Genomic DNA, 14285 nt, shown 5'->3' with positions numbered 1-14285 from the left:
TGGGTGGTATTGGGTAGTATTGGGTGGTATGGGCACGGACTTAGATCTAATCTAATTCCGTGGTATGGGGTAGTATTGGGTCATAGTCACGGCAATTCGGTGATGTTTTCGGCACCAAATCGCATATTTCCCGATAAAATATGGCAGATGGAAGTAAATAACGTCTACAAAGGTGATATTTCACAGTAATAAAGAAGTATTTGGTTCATAACTGGATCGTATGGGGTAGTATTGGGTAGTATTGGGTGGTATTGGGTAGTATTGGGTAATTAGACGCGCCCTGATAAATAGCTTCAAAAGCATTATTTTGTAAGATTCTCAAATATGTTGATGTTGATATCAATAAAACATTGCAGTGATAACTGTCTCAGTTTAAAATTTCGTGATATTCAAGATAAAAGAAAGAATAAAATTGTGTGCAAGGTACATGATCTTCGATCATTACTACCGTCACTGTACCCAAATCGGAACAGTACCCAAAACGGGACACTTACGGGAAAGCAGCCCAAGAAACTCATTCAATGCAAGGAAGTACTTTTATGTATACAGTTTTCATTTTATAATACTTTAATGACAATTTAACTGTATGTAAGCTTTATTGGCTGCTGATTATCGTACATGGGCAATTTAAAGGTAAGAATAACGACAAAAACAAAACTTTCCCGATTTTCGTGCTGTGCGACGCTATTTATTTGGATATCATTTTCAAATGTCTATTTTATCAAAACTGATGCTAGTTTGGAGAAGAAATTAAATCCTAACACTGTTTGACTCTAAAATATTAAAAACATGTCCTCTTTTCTGCTTATATTGATCGTTTATCCCCAAATATTAGCCAAAATACCGAAGTATCCCTTTCAGGGTACAGTTACGCCGGTTCAAGGGCCTACGTAACCCTGATGGTATTTCGCGTTTTATTTATAGAACCACGCGCCCGAAATATCAACTTGTAATAGAAAGGAAAAGTGGATAGTATATTTTTTATGAAAAATTAACAAACATATTTGGAACTGATAGTATGGTATAAAGAACATTGATATTTAACTAAAAAGTGTCCCGATTTGGGTACAGTGACGTTATACAGTAAGACCTCGTTGTAATGCCACTAATGTCAAGGGGTATTTTGGCGTTCTAGAGTGGTTTGGCAATAGATTGAGCGAATTTATAGAGGAATTAATAAGAAAACAAGAAAAATGAAAGTTGACATATGTTGGCAGTAAACGAGGTGGCAAATTATATCGAGGTTTGGCTGTTAGTTCAATTGTGAAAATGGTTTTCGTCCTGATAATTGAAAAGTGGGAATGATACACTGCAGAGGCGGATCCAGAGACCTATCTGGGGGAGTTTTACAAATTTCCAGGGGGGTTTCCTAGTGGGGAAAAATTGAGGAAAATGGTGAAAATACATGATTTTTAAAGAAAATTCTCAGGTTTGGGGGTTTCCTGAAGCCAAAAAAACCCCAAAAAACTCTGGATCCGCCACTGCAGTGATATAGCTTTAGTTGACCTTTCATATACCTTCACATGCGTACTTGTGTAGATATATACAATCATATAGTATATTGTGTTGGGAATCGGTTTCCCTTAACTGACCGATAATCGATAACTAATCGTTTTAAATAAATATAACATAAAATCTTCCACACCGTTGTTTGAAATCACGTACATATTCAAATAAAAAATGAGATTCAATATGAAAATATCACCTCCGTAAACTGTAATTTACAGTCCATGAGCGGGTTTCAAAGTAAAGAATATGTATGTGAGTGACAACACTGTCCGAGAGATGGCCGTTGCAATTTGTGTTTTGTCAACAAGAAAATAATATACCTGCTGTTACAAACTGTATGTTGTAAGAGGCAATTAATGTGGAAACCCCCTGCAGAATTGGGGACCTGCTTTTGTACCATCTACTATGGGACACACCAGCGATCAAAATAAATCTATAAATCCGCTGCATCAGCCGCAACAGTTTTGATCTAGCCTGCTTGTTTCCTAACACATTGCTTGGCAATAGTTCACCTTTGGCGTCACTGTTGATGGTTCGCCAAAGTGTGGAAAGCAAGCAGTTGGTTCTGTCACTATGTTGGGACATACCAAAGTCCTTAAAAATGGTAGTTGTTTCTTTTCTGCTAAACGTTCAGCATTTAGGGAAATCACAACAGCTTGCTTTAACCTATTGTGCTTCGGGAGAGCTATATTCATTTTATAACATCTACATTTCATATACACGTCTCGAAGATTTGATATATCATTTCTTTCTGTCTAAAGATTAAACCGGTTTTTAAAATCTTGTTGATATAAATTGTTTATTTGTAGAAGATGAAATTGTATTCCTATAAATAGTGTTAAGTGGACATTAATCTTGTTTAATCGATCAGTATTCCAGTGAGTTGGCTTACATTGCACAACTGCTTCTAGTTTATAGTTTTGGTATTATATTAACTTTATATATTTTGCAATTTTAAACACTTTTTATATTACTTATATTAATAGCTGTTGTTGGTTGGCCAGGATAGAAACACACAGGGAGTCTTGATGTGAGAAGAAAACGGGGTAACCGCAGAAACCCCACAAAGTCAGTTGACCCAATATTATCAGCTGATGAGAATATTTTCTTCTTTTAAAGCTGAAGTTTTAAAGACATTTTATAGAAATGTAACGAGACAGATATCTGAATTTTGAATTATATACCTTCTGATTTATTTATGAAAAAACAAGATTTTTACTATAACTTTAGTTAGGGGTAGGGACGAGGGTTGGGGGTGTCGAAAGGGGTTGGATAGTAATTTTATGGCTATGAATCAAATCATTTTCAGCAGAAGCTTTGGTTTGAATATTGACGCCTTATTCCTGCATTTGACTTTATCATAAGTTAACACACAAATTTATGAAATATTTCTATTACGAAAACTAAATTCAATTTCGATAAAAGAAATTCTGGACACCGAATTTTTATACTGTTTATTGATTAACGAATTCGTATCGTAACCTGATATTTTGATATGTCAACACAACGCACGCGAGATTAAGTGAAATATTGAGGGGAAAACTCACAGAATTCAATCATTGTAGTGCCAAAACGGGAATTTTGATAAATGAAACATGCACCAGTTCCAATTTTATAATGAAAAAAACAACAAGAGTATGCCATTATAAGTGTGATCTGTCGTAGTTCTATATTTTTCAGGAGTTCTCACCAATATCGCACAGCGGTTGATCTGTTATCAAACTACATACGAGCCATATATACATTTATTTTGGGAATTTCATTTTCAAAATGAGAATTGATCGAAGACTGATTTTTCGTGTTGACAGTAACATCCCCTTTAATTCTGTAAAATGCAGCACATGTTGCTCAGTTGCAATAAGAGCGACAGTATAACAATCCGAGGTATAGGGTTCGAATCTCTGAGCTACTATACGCACCCTTTTATTTAGACTCACAACGATGTTTTTGATTCTGTTTGTCTATTTGATCTTCATTTTAGGTTTTTTAAAAGCCGCTTAATGTATAGTCATCTTTTCCGAAAGTATCTATTAAAACTATAGTTATGCCAGAAAAATCATATTTTAATGCATAGGTACAATTTTTGACAGTGGTACGGGGATCCTTAATACATACTTCACCCTAGCTATTGATACAGGAAGTCACATTTATGTCTGCCCGAGTTTAGCTATTACTGCACACACGCACTGTTGGCTAATATATTCCACACATGTTAATTTCTACGTTAAGATTCCCCGCGCCATTGCCAAAAACATATTTGTGCGATTTTTTTAATGACATGACAATATATTCAATACACCATTTCTAAAAAAACAACATAAATCCGGAATTTGTATGGGAAAACAATGCTGAAAATGAAATGAAACAACGACACAAAATTCAGTGCTGTCTACACCACTTTATATCGGGAAACGCCGTATATTATTGAGTCATTTAGATGATTGTATGTGGTTTGTCGTAATTCTATATATTTCCTGACAGCCGTCAGTCAGGAATCTCCTACCATGGATATTCTACACACCAGCCAGGCAATGCTGATGAGTCAACCCACGCAATGTAATGCAGGAATTTACATAAACATACACGACTCTATCACTAACGTTTTTTGCCCAACATAATACTACCAGTGATTGCCTAGTGCATTCAAAAGCATTAACTATGTGTGAGGGATGGAATAACAATAATGTTTATTTCAGGAAATAGATCATAGACATCACATGTAACATGACAATTGACATACATATTACAGTACAACATACATGTATATTACTAAAAATATTAAACAGAATATCACATGTTTTTGGAGCAGTCCAATGAGCAGGTGATTGGGCATCCCCTTCTTACAAGCTCTCCGGACGCTCAAATACTAATGAACCTACATGAATTAAATTATCGTCAGTAAAAAAACATTGTATTATCTTAAAATATTATATTATATATGAAACTAAAATTCATAACTGATTTTAAGATATAGGTGATGTATTTATACAATTAATACAACACAAACATTGATCTATAAACCTGAGGATAGCCAATGAAAGCTCGAAAGCTTCTTTCTAATGGGGTACATGTTATATTGATCACAGGGAAAGATTTTGGCAGGAGGGAATGATAGACAACATATGATTAACGTTATTGTCAGTACCTATAGTAATTCCGTAATGACTATATAATCTAAAAAACACATATATATGTTCAGGTTTAAATAGTTAGCCCAACTTAAAATATGTAACGTGACTTTCTAAGTATTTCTAAATAACAAAAATAATACTCTACGGATGTCATCAGCACGTGGATTGCAGTGACACAAAGTTTGTTTTCTTAGGGTTGGGGATCCTCTACCAGCAAAGTCTACTTGTTTTGTGCCACCGCAATCACATATAATTGTGTTATCAGCATGCATTTTGAAATTTAAAAGCGAGATGTTTCTTCACTGCTGCCTTTAATGCATATATGGATTTTACACCCTTGATTTTGCCAGGCAGACTATTTCAGTCATGGATCCCGTTAAAATAAAAAGTAGAGGTATCTTTCCCTTAACATGGTGGAACAACAAAATTAAAAAGACATGATCGTGTGTTATGCTGATGAACACCTGACACTTTTATGAAATTTAGGTTTAAGTAGGATGGACATTTTCCATAAAAAATCTTATTCACATGATTGAGTCTTAATTGTTTGACTCTATATACTATATTTAACATATTGAGCTTTGACAGTTCAGTGGGAGTGATACTCGTTCTGGGTTCCAATTTTCTAATAAATCTGACATCTTTATTTTGTAAAACCTGTAATTTGTTCTTCGTTTTCTTGTTCAATCCTGAGTACCACGCGGAGCATGCATAATCTAGGTGACCCTGTATCAGTGCAGAACATAAACTTTGTCTGGTTTTTGTAGTTAGGCATTTACTTTGTCTGTATACAAATTTCAGTCTAGAATTTAGTTTCTTCACGATGTTTTCTACTATTTCTTCGCCAGACATACAACAATCTATATTAGCTCCAAGAAACTTCACAGATTTTGTTGGTTTGATGGTATGATTGTTTGCGACAATTTCAAATTGATCAATTTGATTTAATTTTCTTTTCGTTCCAAATAGCATGCTCTCTGTTTTACCTAAATGCAACGAAAGCTTATTATCAACTAACCACTCTGCACATGATTCAAGTACAGCACCAAAATTAATTCTGGGCTTTGATGTGCGAAAAGGATAGCACTGTCATCGGCATATAATAGTAATTTGCATTCTACATCAATGCTGATTGCCATATCGTTGACATAGCATAAGAATAAAAGAGGGCCTAAAATACTACCTTGTGGTACCCCACACGTAATAGTAGCTGGGTCCGAGTAGATGTCGTCAATTTTGACTGTCTGATGTCTGTAACTCGGATATGATCTAAACCAATTTACAGATGTCATACCCATCATTTTCAACTTGCCACAGGGCGTGTCATGGTCATGGGAAGGGGTCGTATTTGGAGTGTAAATACTTGAAAACAAAGAAATATGAAGGAAGCTATATTATGTCAGTCTAATCCCCTGCTATATATTACGGTCATTTGGAAAACCTAGATTCTCACAAAAATGTTTGGCCTAGTTTCGATGTGACTTAAGACAACATTAAAATATCTGTTATCTGTATATGTCTTCCCGGTGAGGATATTCAAGTTCATGTCTGACCTAGCGTCAGTTAACTATTCCAGTGCGTGGGCTTACATTGCACTACTGCTTCTAGTTTATCGTTTTGGTATTATTTTATATCTAAACTTTATATATTTTGCAATTTTAGACATTTTTTATATTACTTATATTACTAGCTGTTGTTGGTTGGCCAGGATAGAAACACACAGAAAGTCTTGATGTGAGAAGAAAACGGGGTAACCGCAGAAACCCCACAAAGTCAGTTGACCCAATATTATCAGCTGATGAGAATATTTTCTTCTTTTAAAGCTGAAGTTTTAAAGACATTTTATAGAAAGGTAACGAGACAGATATCTGAATTTTGAATTATATACCTTCTGATTTATTTATGAAAAACAAGATTTTTACTATAACTTTAGTTAGGGGTAGGGACGAGGGTTGGGGGTGTCGAAAGTGGTTGGATAGTAATTGTATGGCTATGAATCAAATCATTTTCGTCAATTTTGACTGTCTGATGTCTGTTACTCAGATATGATCTAAACCAATTTACAGATGTCATACCCATCATTTTCATGGGAAGGGGTCGTATTTGGAGTGTAAATACTTGAAAACAAAGAAATATGAAGGAAGCTATATTATGTCAGTCTAATCCCCTGCTATATATTACGGTCATTTGGAAAACCTAGATTCTCACAAAAATGTTTGGCCTAGTTTCGATGTGACTTAATACAACATTAAAATATCTGTTATCTGTACATGTCTTCCCGGTGAGGGTATTCAAGTTCATGTCTGACCTAGCGCCAGTTAACTATCACATAACTTGACTCACAGTTGTTTAATCATAGGCGGTAGTCATCACTCTCCTGGAGCAGTCTAAAGCATTAACGATGTGTGAGTGGATCGAAGAGTCGGACTCCGAGGGAAATTACATCAGAACAAAGAAATATGAAGGAAAACTGTATGTCAGTCTTATCCCCGGAAATATTAAGGATCATCTGGAGAAGATAGACAGCATGGAGGTACGAGAGGATGACACTTTTATACTCTCCTACCCAAAGTCAGGTACTTACATAATGAAAGTTGATTCAAGATGTGATCATCATGTTAAAATCTTGTTCTGAACCTGATTTAATTAAACACCAAATATTGATGAAGATATTGTATATTAGTTCTTAAGTGACAAACCTAACAATGATTTATATTTATGTCCACGGATTTAGTGACATACCTAATAATGATATAAAACGACACTGCTAAAATTGACACGTTAGCTAGATTGCTTTACTGCCAGAAAATGTTGGAATCGCCATTGTCATTGAAATTGAAATTTGTGTATATTCCTTGTTGGGTACAACAGAATTCATTTTAAACAGTTATTCCGCCAAGTAAATGTGTGTTTTGTGAAATTTTAAGAGGTTTCTTTCACTCCGAAAAAATATGTCAGAAAACCAGAAATAACAATATAGATCGAAATCATTTTGAAAGATTTTGAAGAGGATAATTGTCGGCCTACATAAGTGTTGGTCTCAAGTCCTTATAATAGAAAAATAAATAAGTTTATATATAAGAATTGTAGTTCAGTAAAATATCTATTAAGATAGTGTAGTTTTTTGCAGTCTGAATACCAACTGTTAGAAATGAATATCATTTCATAACCTGTGATACGGAGTACAATTATGGGACTCGTTGCTGCCGTTACATTACGGCCAAGTTTAGAAATTATGTTTGAGAAACAAATAACTTCAATCCCATTTTTTTTTTAAATCAAACCACAAGGGCGGTTGCTGTCAACACCAAGACATATTACATATTTGTATTTTGGGGTTTTAAATATCATGGTAAAAATGTAGAAATTTTACCGATGTTCATAGTGTCACGTACACATTTATGACATCCCAAAGAATACTTTAACCTTTGTCAAAACACGGGTATACAGCCAAATATAAACATAATCATATAAGTAAGAAATGATAGCAAAGTGCGAAACCTAATCTTTCCTACATCACCCTGCGTGTGTATTTTGATAACTCACCTGATGGCTACAGAATTATCATACTTCAAGTATATGTAAACATACAACTTTATCTAATAGATCATGCAATCATATAGCCTAGTCTATTTGAACCGGAGAATTTTATTATCGGCATTCTACACTATTTGATATGCATTAACCAAGGTAACCATCTTCTTCTATAGTTTCCTTTAACAAAGATAGTTTAGTCATGTTTGATACCATTTATATAATCACCTTTCGCTACTGTGCTCCAGACGACTTATTCGCGATTATTGAAGATTTTAAAATGAATAAATATTCATATTCTTCAAAATTATTTCTTTAACAATGACTGAAATATTTAGAATTCGAGATAGACGATTAAATCTGATTTAACTCAAATACTGAACGTTCGTGAAGTGTAATTGATTTAAATTGTCTGATTTAGAGTATTTTACAGTAGCTATCTTACTTCAGAGTAGGTAACGTTCATTACAGCAGATCGTCTGTCTTTACATTAGCATTGATATTTTACATTCACTACCCTACTAAACAGTTGCTACATTACTTTCGAGCGGATACTTTACTTGACAGTTACTAACTAACACAACTGTAGCTACCTATATTTGACATCCTCGTTATCCAGGGGTTACGCTCACTTTCGCTCTCTGCACCCCTGGGATATCGCATAGCAAAATTGAAGGCACGAGGATAGCTGTTTGATTTGTCTCAGGTAAAAAAATACCTGATCAATCGCTAGGCCGATACCTGTCATTTGAAGGTTACAGAGGAGAGACGCCCGACTTCAAGGCCTGTCAAGTATTACAGTTACCTGACCGCGAGATTCTTTTGATGTTTATCAAAGGATAGAACTAGTCTTGTCTCATCAACAAGGTGGCGCACACTGAGCCTTCAAATTTGCTGTGACATATTCCAGAGGTGTAGAGAGCGAAAGTGAGCGTAACCACTGGATATCGAGGATGATATTTGATAGTAGTTATACTACATCACATAAACTCCCCTACTTCACATACCCCTGCAGGTCGGGGAGTTGAAAAAAAGCACACCTGATAACACCCATTAGATGTTGTATGAGGTAAGTAACGATGAAACCCCCTGCAGAATTGGGCGTTTGTTTTTGCTCTCTACCAGAGGGCAAAACCAGATCACCAAAAAAAGAAATCTGCAGCATCCATGTCAATGTTTTGGATCAGTATATCTTCTCTCTACTTCTAAAAACCTCTCTGTTTCCTAGCACCTTCCTTGGCAATGCCTCACATTTTGCCTAAGTGTAGAATGTTTGCCCAAGTGGGGATAGGCAATGTGTTATCCCCCCGGGCCAGGATATACCAAAGTCCTTGTAATGGTTGTTGTTATTCCCTGCTTAATGTTCAGCTGTTAGGGGAATGGCAACAACTTGTTTTACCGTCGTAGTAGGATGTTACCAGGCGAAGTACATTGCTGGGTACTTTCGAGCATGGTATTCCATTAAAATAAGACTCTGAAGCCGACATCAGATCAATGCATTAGCAAGGAGGCACATACACATTTGTACGCTTATATTAAACAAAAACACATCCTTAAATGACCTCAGCTGTTAATAGGACGACAAACAAAATAAAAAGTTAACCCTTCCTTCAAGGAAGCTACCTTACCCTACAGTTGAGCCTCTCGTCTAGAATAACTGTTAGCAACATTTGATTAAATGTGTTTCATTCTGATGTCTATGAATTTTGTTTTCATCTGAATATCCTATTCGCTGTTACGTTTGGGCATTAACTATAAACGTGTTAAATTACTTTCTAAAAAGATCCTTGGATATTAGCAGGACTAGTGTGAACCATATGTGCCAATAAAGGTAACATTTGACAATTTTAAATAAATGTAAGGAAACACATAGACAAACCACATATAAAATTATCTAGTAACACGATTGAATCTATAAACGACTTTTCCGTTTGTTATTTTACCTTTTTTCAGGAACGCATTGGGTGTTCACGATTGCCAGTATGCTCCGAACTGGTAAGTCTACTTACATAGGATCTCCACAGTTCCTTGATTACAACGACGTAGAAGTCCTGGACAAGTTACCATCGCCAAGGCTGTTTGCCTCTCACATGACCTTTGACCGACTTCCCCGCCAGGTCAGAGAAGGAAAGGGAAAGGTGTTTGTTGTGTCAAGAAATCCCAAAGACGTCGCTGTCTCTCTTTATACTTTTCTCCTGAAATTAAATCAGGCGGATTTTTCAGGATCGTGGGAGGGATTTCTCAGATTTTATATGGAGGGCAAAAGTGAGTATTTTTCTCAAAGCACATTTGAATACAAAAGTTTTTCAGTGTCACAGTAACGTTTTAGATAAGGACAGCAGTATTGATTTGTTCGTATTTCACATCTAATTCTTTCCAAAGTGATAAACTATATATAATTTTAAAAGTAAGATTTCACCAAACTACAAAGCATAATCGCAGGTTTTTAATGTATCATTAAAGTGTTGGACAAAATTAAAAGCAATATTGATGTATGCTTATTTTACATTCTATTTTTTTCCGTATCGGTAAACTGTATATTATATTAACTTTCAATAACTTTTACCTGGCGTGAATGTTGATAGTATGGGGCAGCAGCGTAGCAAGATACAATGATAAACAAACATTTGGAATCAAATGGTTCCGATACACATTACCTCTCCCCACTCTTACAATATGTGATGACAAAATCAAAGGCACGTGGCATCAGACTTCAAAAGTGTTATGGTGCCAAGCTATACTTTTGTGTATATCAAAGGACCAAACTTGTCTATTTGTAACATCTGCGATCTGGCGCGTTCAGAGTCATCAATTGTGGTTATGACATTTCCCAAGGGGTTGTAGAGACGATATATGTGATTCGAAACCAAAGCCCTTCGATTTCGAAGATATTCATATAGATTTCAACAAAACGTTTAAAGGTTTCTATTTATTTTTTAGAAAACATTAAGATTGTCGAATTCTGGTCTTTTTAAAAAAAACATATCAACACAATGCTTCATTTGCATCAATTAAATTAATCATGCAGTTGTTACAAGATGTAGTTAAAAAATATCAAAATTTATAATTAACTAGTGCAATTGCCTTTCTAACAAATTCTAGACATGTTTCATCTTCACACATCTACCACATTTTTCTGTGTGGGCACTTCCTACTATGTGACCTCTTTAGCTATCTATTGTACTTACAATGTATTAGATTGGACACTGGTGACCAGAGGGGGTTATATAATAGGAAAGTAGCATGTGTTCGGATGCAAGTGTCTGTCACTATACCGAGTTATTTATAGTCATCTTTTAATAATGTCTACAGTGTTGTATGGTTCCTGGTTCCAAACACTTTTTGACTGGGAGGAGACCGAGGCCACCTACAAAGGAGACAATGTCATGTATTTGGTGTACGAAGACATGAAACAGGTGAGTCTTTTCACCAGGTAGAAGTATTTGGGGCCATGAAATGTCTCAAATCTGCTACTACACAATGCTAAGATTATGTTATAGCTCAATGCACGCTTACAGGTTTTTAGCAGAACATCAAGAATTGCGGAGGGGGCCATACCTTGTATTTGATATACATATAACTAGCAGTTTGTACCATTTTTCTCAGTGCGAGGATCTCGGTGTTTAATACTGACCAATCAAGGCGCTTCTTACTATTCACTGCAAACGAGTTGCAGATTTTCTGTCAGATGCAAAAGAAGCGACTAGAGAATTCAAGTTTTTTGTTTTACATTCGCTACATACATTAATATATTAATTCAATAAAAAAATCACTATTTTTCTGGTAGATCTTTTTAGGTATTTGAGAAAATGTGTAAGGCTGTATATAGACACATATATATTGACTTGTGCTTCGTATTCATGACAAAATATCGGTATTCTCCTTTACTCGTAAAAAAAACTTTATGAATTTTAACGGGAAACAATTAACGATCATCTATATATTCCATATACGTTAACAGTATTGAACAACAGGTGAACGGGGTTTGGATCGATTCGGTTCCTCAATGAATTACACGTTCAAAACGATGAATATCCAAAATGCAACTTGTTTTGCAGGATCTCCTCTCAAATGTCAATAAGATGGCGTCGTTTCTAGGCGTGACTTATGACCAATCATTCCTGGAGGAGGTCACTGACAGATGTACGTTTAAAACAATGGTGAAAACAATCATAGACGAAATCAAACCTCAAGATCAGGAGTTTATACACAGAATGTCCGACGAAAAGAAATTACCAATCTACAGGAAAGGTAATACACACGATAAAACATGTATATCTCTCACTGTGAAAGAATCAGAGTTAATCAGCATTATAATATCATTTTGGGTTTTGTCCAATCAGAACGGCATTTTGTATTCATTTCATTCACATCTTTCTAAATTCCAAATATTGCTTAAAATCAAAACTGCTCTTATATTATCCACTCTAGAAAAAGAAAAAGAAAATAAAAAACAAGAACAGGGAGTACAGAAGAGTCATCAAATCTTCACATTTCGAATTTCAAAATCGATAAAACTTTGGCAAAATAAGTAAAAATGAGAGTTTTACATGAAGACTCTTGTAACAGTTCAAGGAGAATAGGACCAGGTGTTCCGGAAGATATGCTCCATAACTGCTATCAGGATAGCCTATTTTCACTCATTTAAATATGCCAAACAGACATTACTACTTTGAGATATCCTGATTTTCATACCTGTACCTATGTTTGCATTTCCAGGAGAGGTCGGAGATTGGAAGAACCATTTCACTGTGGCACAAAACGAAGTATTCGACAAACTCTACCAGGAAAAAATGCGAAACTCAAAATGTAAATTCAGATTCGAGTGAAAGGAAATAATTTGTTACGATCCAAGTAATCGGGAAAAGTATCGACGAATACAAACATAACTGTTTCAGATGTTAACATTTAGGGGAGCACAATATTTTAGATAAATAAAAAAGAATGATTTTAGAAATTCGAAAGTGGCAAAAAAAAATCCGGAAGCTGTTTGTTTTTCTTATTTGCATCCATCTAGATCCGATAAGATATTTAAATTAGAATCGTGTGTAATCCCCTATCAGGATCTGGTGGAGGGGACTTTTTGTAATGTTTATTTGTTTCGTGTTATTTATATAAATCGAAGCTGTGCTGTTTAATGGCTTTATTTCCACAAACCTCCGGAGAGGGTGAAAAACTTAAACATAGCAATACAAAAATTGTCTCACTCATACTGCATACAAATGTGAAATGAAATAGAAATTCTTACACTGCATCATGATTATTGAAATAAAATGAAATTAATAAAAAAATGTTTCCGGGTCTGTTATAACTTCCAATAAATTCAAGCATACATGTTTAGAACAATGTAATATAAAATGTCACCACATTATTACATTGCAGTGTTTCATACCACAATTAACCTTCCTTTTTACATTTGAAAGGAAATTAAAACATACTAATTAGCATGGCAATAATCAGAAACAAACAAGGATTGCCTTCAGCCTCAGCCTCAAACTTAGTCCTTATTATTCTGACGTTTTATCGACTGTTTTTATATCGTTCTGGCATCGATTAACGTCAGAACTCCGGCCCCCTATAACATGCGGGAAATAAGGGTCGCTCTTCAAACTGATATTTAAGAAACAAATCGTCACTTTCACACACATGTCGCACATGGATCAAATTTCTTTTCTTTATGCACTAGGTGGTATCAATAGCATGTTTCAAAGATCATTACGAACATTATTTTCCAACTTTTTCTATACAAAATTATATCGAAGCGCTTCAGGATGTGATACATAGTTACATTGTATGGGTGTTTTGATTTTTTATACTTTTAATAGCAAAATAAACCAAATAAAGTTGTACAATGCAATACAAGTGCATTTTTGTCCTTGCAGTTGACAAGTTTAACAGATCTGAAATCACTTTTCGAAAAAGACAGTACCTCTATAATTCTTAACTATCTAAAAACTGTCGGTCTGTTCAGAAAGATATAACTAAATCATAGCCACTTTAACAATGTATTCAAGTTGACGTTTATCTTTTACCTTTTCGTTAGTTTGATATTTCCCCTTAAACATGTTTTGGCTACTGTATTGGCCCTAATGAGCTGGTTTGTGTTGATGG

General features: G+C 35.0%; 1 protein-coding gene across 2 annotated transcripts; it reads left to right on the top strand.

Moving 5' to 3' along the window:
• Nucleotides 1–6393: 6393 nt before the first annotated feature.
• LOC110453320 (amine sulfotransferase-like) lies at nucleotides 6394–13816 on the top strand. 2 transcript variants are annotated; one of them, XM_021502222.1, is made up of 6 exons: nucleotides 6394–6412; nucleotides 7000–7216; nucleotides 10128–10439; nucleotides 11487–11590; nucleotides 12233–12425; nucleotides 12894–13814. In XM_021502222.1, exons 2-6 carry the CDS (start codon nucleotides 7042–7044, stop codon nucleotides 13001–13003), a joined length of 894 nt encoding a protein of 297 aa, XP_021357897.1. In that variant the 5' UTR covers nucleotides 6394–6412; nucleotides 7000–7041; the 3' UTR covers nucleotides 13004–13814. The 2 variants fall into 2 exon arrangements, with proteins under 2 accessions (XP_021357897.1, XP_021357896.1); XM_021502221.1 differs by lacking the exon at nucleotides 6394–6412 and adding an exon at nucleotides 6413–6492 and having other exon boundaries at nucleotides 12894–13816.
• The last annotated feature ends 469 nt before the right edge of the window (nucleotides 13817–14285 follow it).

The sequence above is a fragment of the Mizuhopecten yessoensis genome, unplaced genomic scaffold (assembly GCF_002113885.1).
Source record: "Mizuhopecten yessoensis strain PY_sf001 unplaced genomic scaffold, ASM211388v2 scaffold7269, whole genome shotgun sequence".
NCBI lineage: Eukaryota > Metazoa > Mollusca > Bivalvia > Pectinida > Pectinidae > Mizuhopecten > Mizuhopecten yessoensis.
The sequence above is the reverse complement of the archived record's forward strand: the minus strand, read 5'-3'. Positions and strand labels throughout refer to the sequence as shown.

What these genes read in the sequence shown, in the direction of transcription:
- LOC110453320 (XM_021502221.1), top strand. Translation starts at nt 6,439, where the DNA reads ATGAGAATATTTTCTTCTTTTAAAGCTGAAGTTTTAAAGACATTTTAT. An exon ending in ACTCTCCTACCCAAAGTCAG is followed by an intron (nt 7,217 to 10,127) that starts GTACTTACATAA and finishes ACCTTTTTTCAG; the next exon opens with GAACGCATTGGGTGTTCACG. An exon ending in ATTACCAATCTACAGGAAAG is followed by an intron (nt 12,426 to 12,893) that starts GTAATACACACG and finishes TTGCATTTCCAG; the next exon opens with GAGAGGTCGGAGATTGGAAG.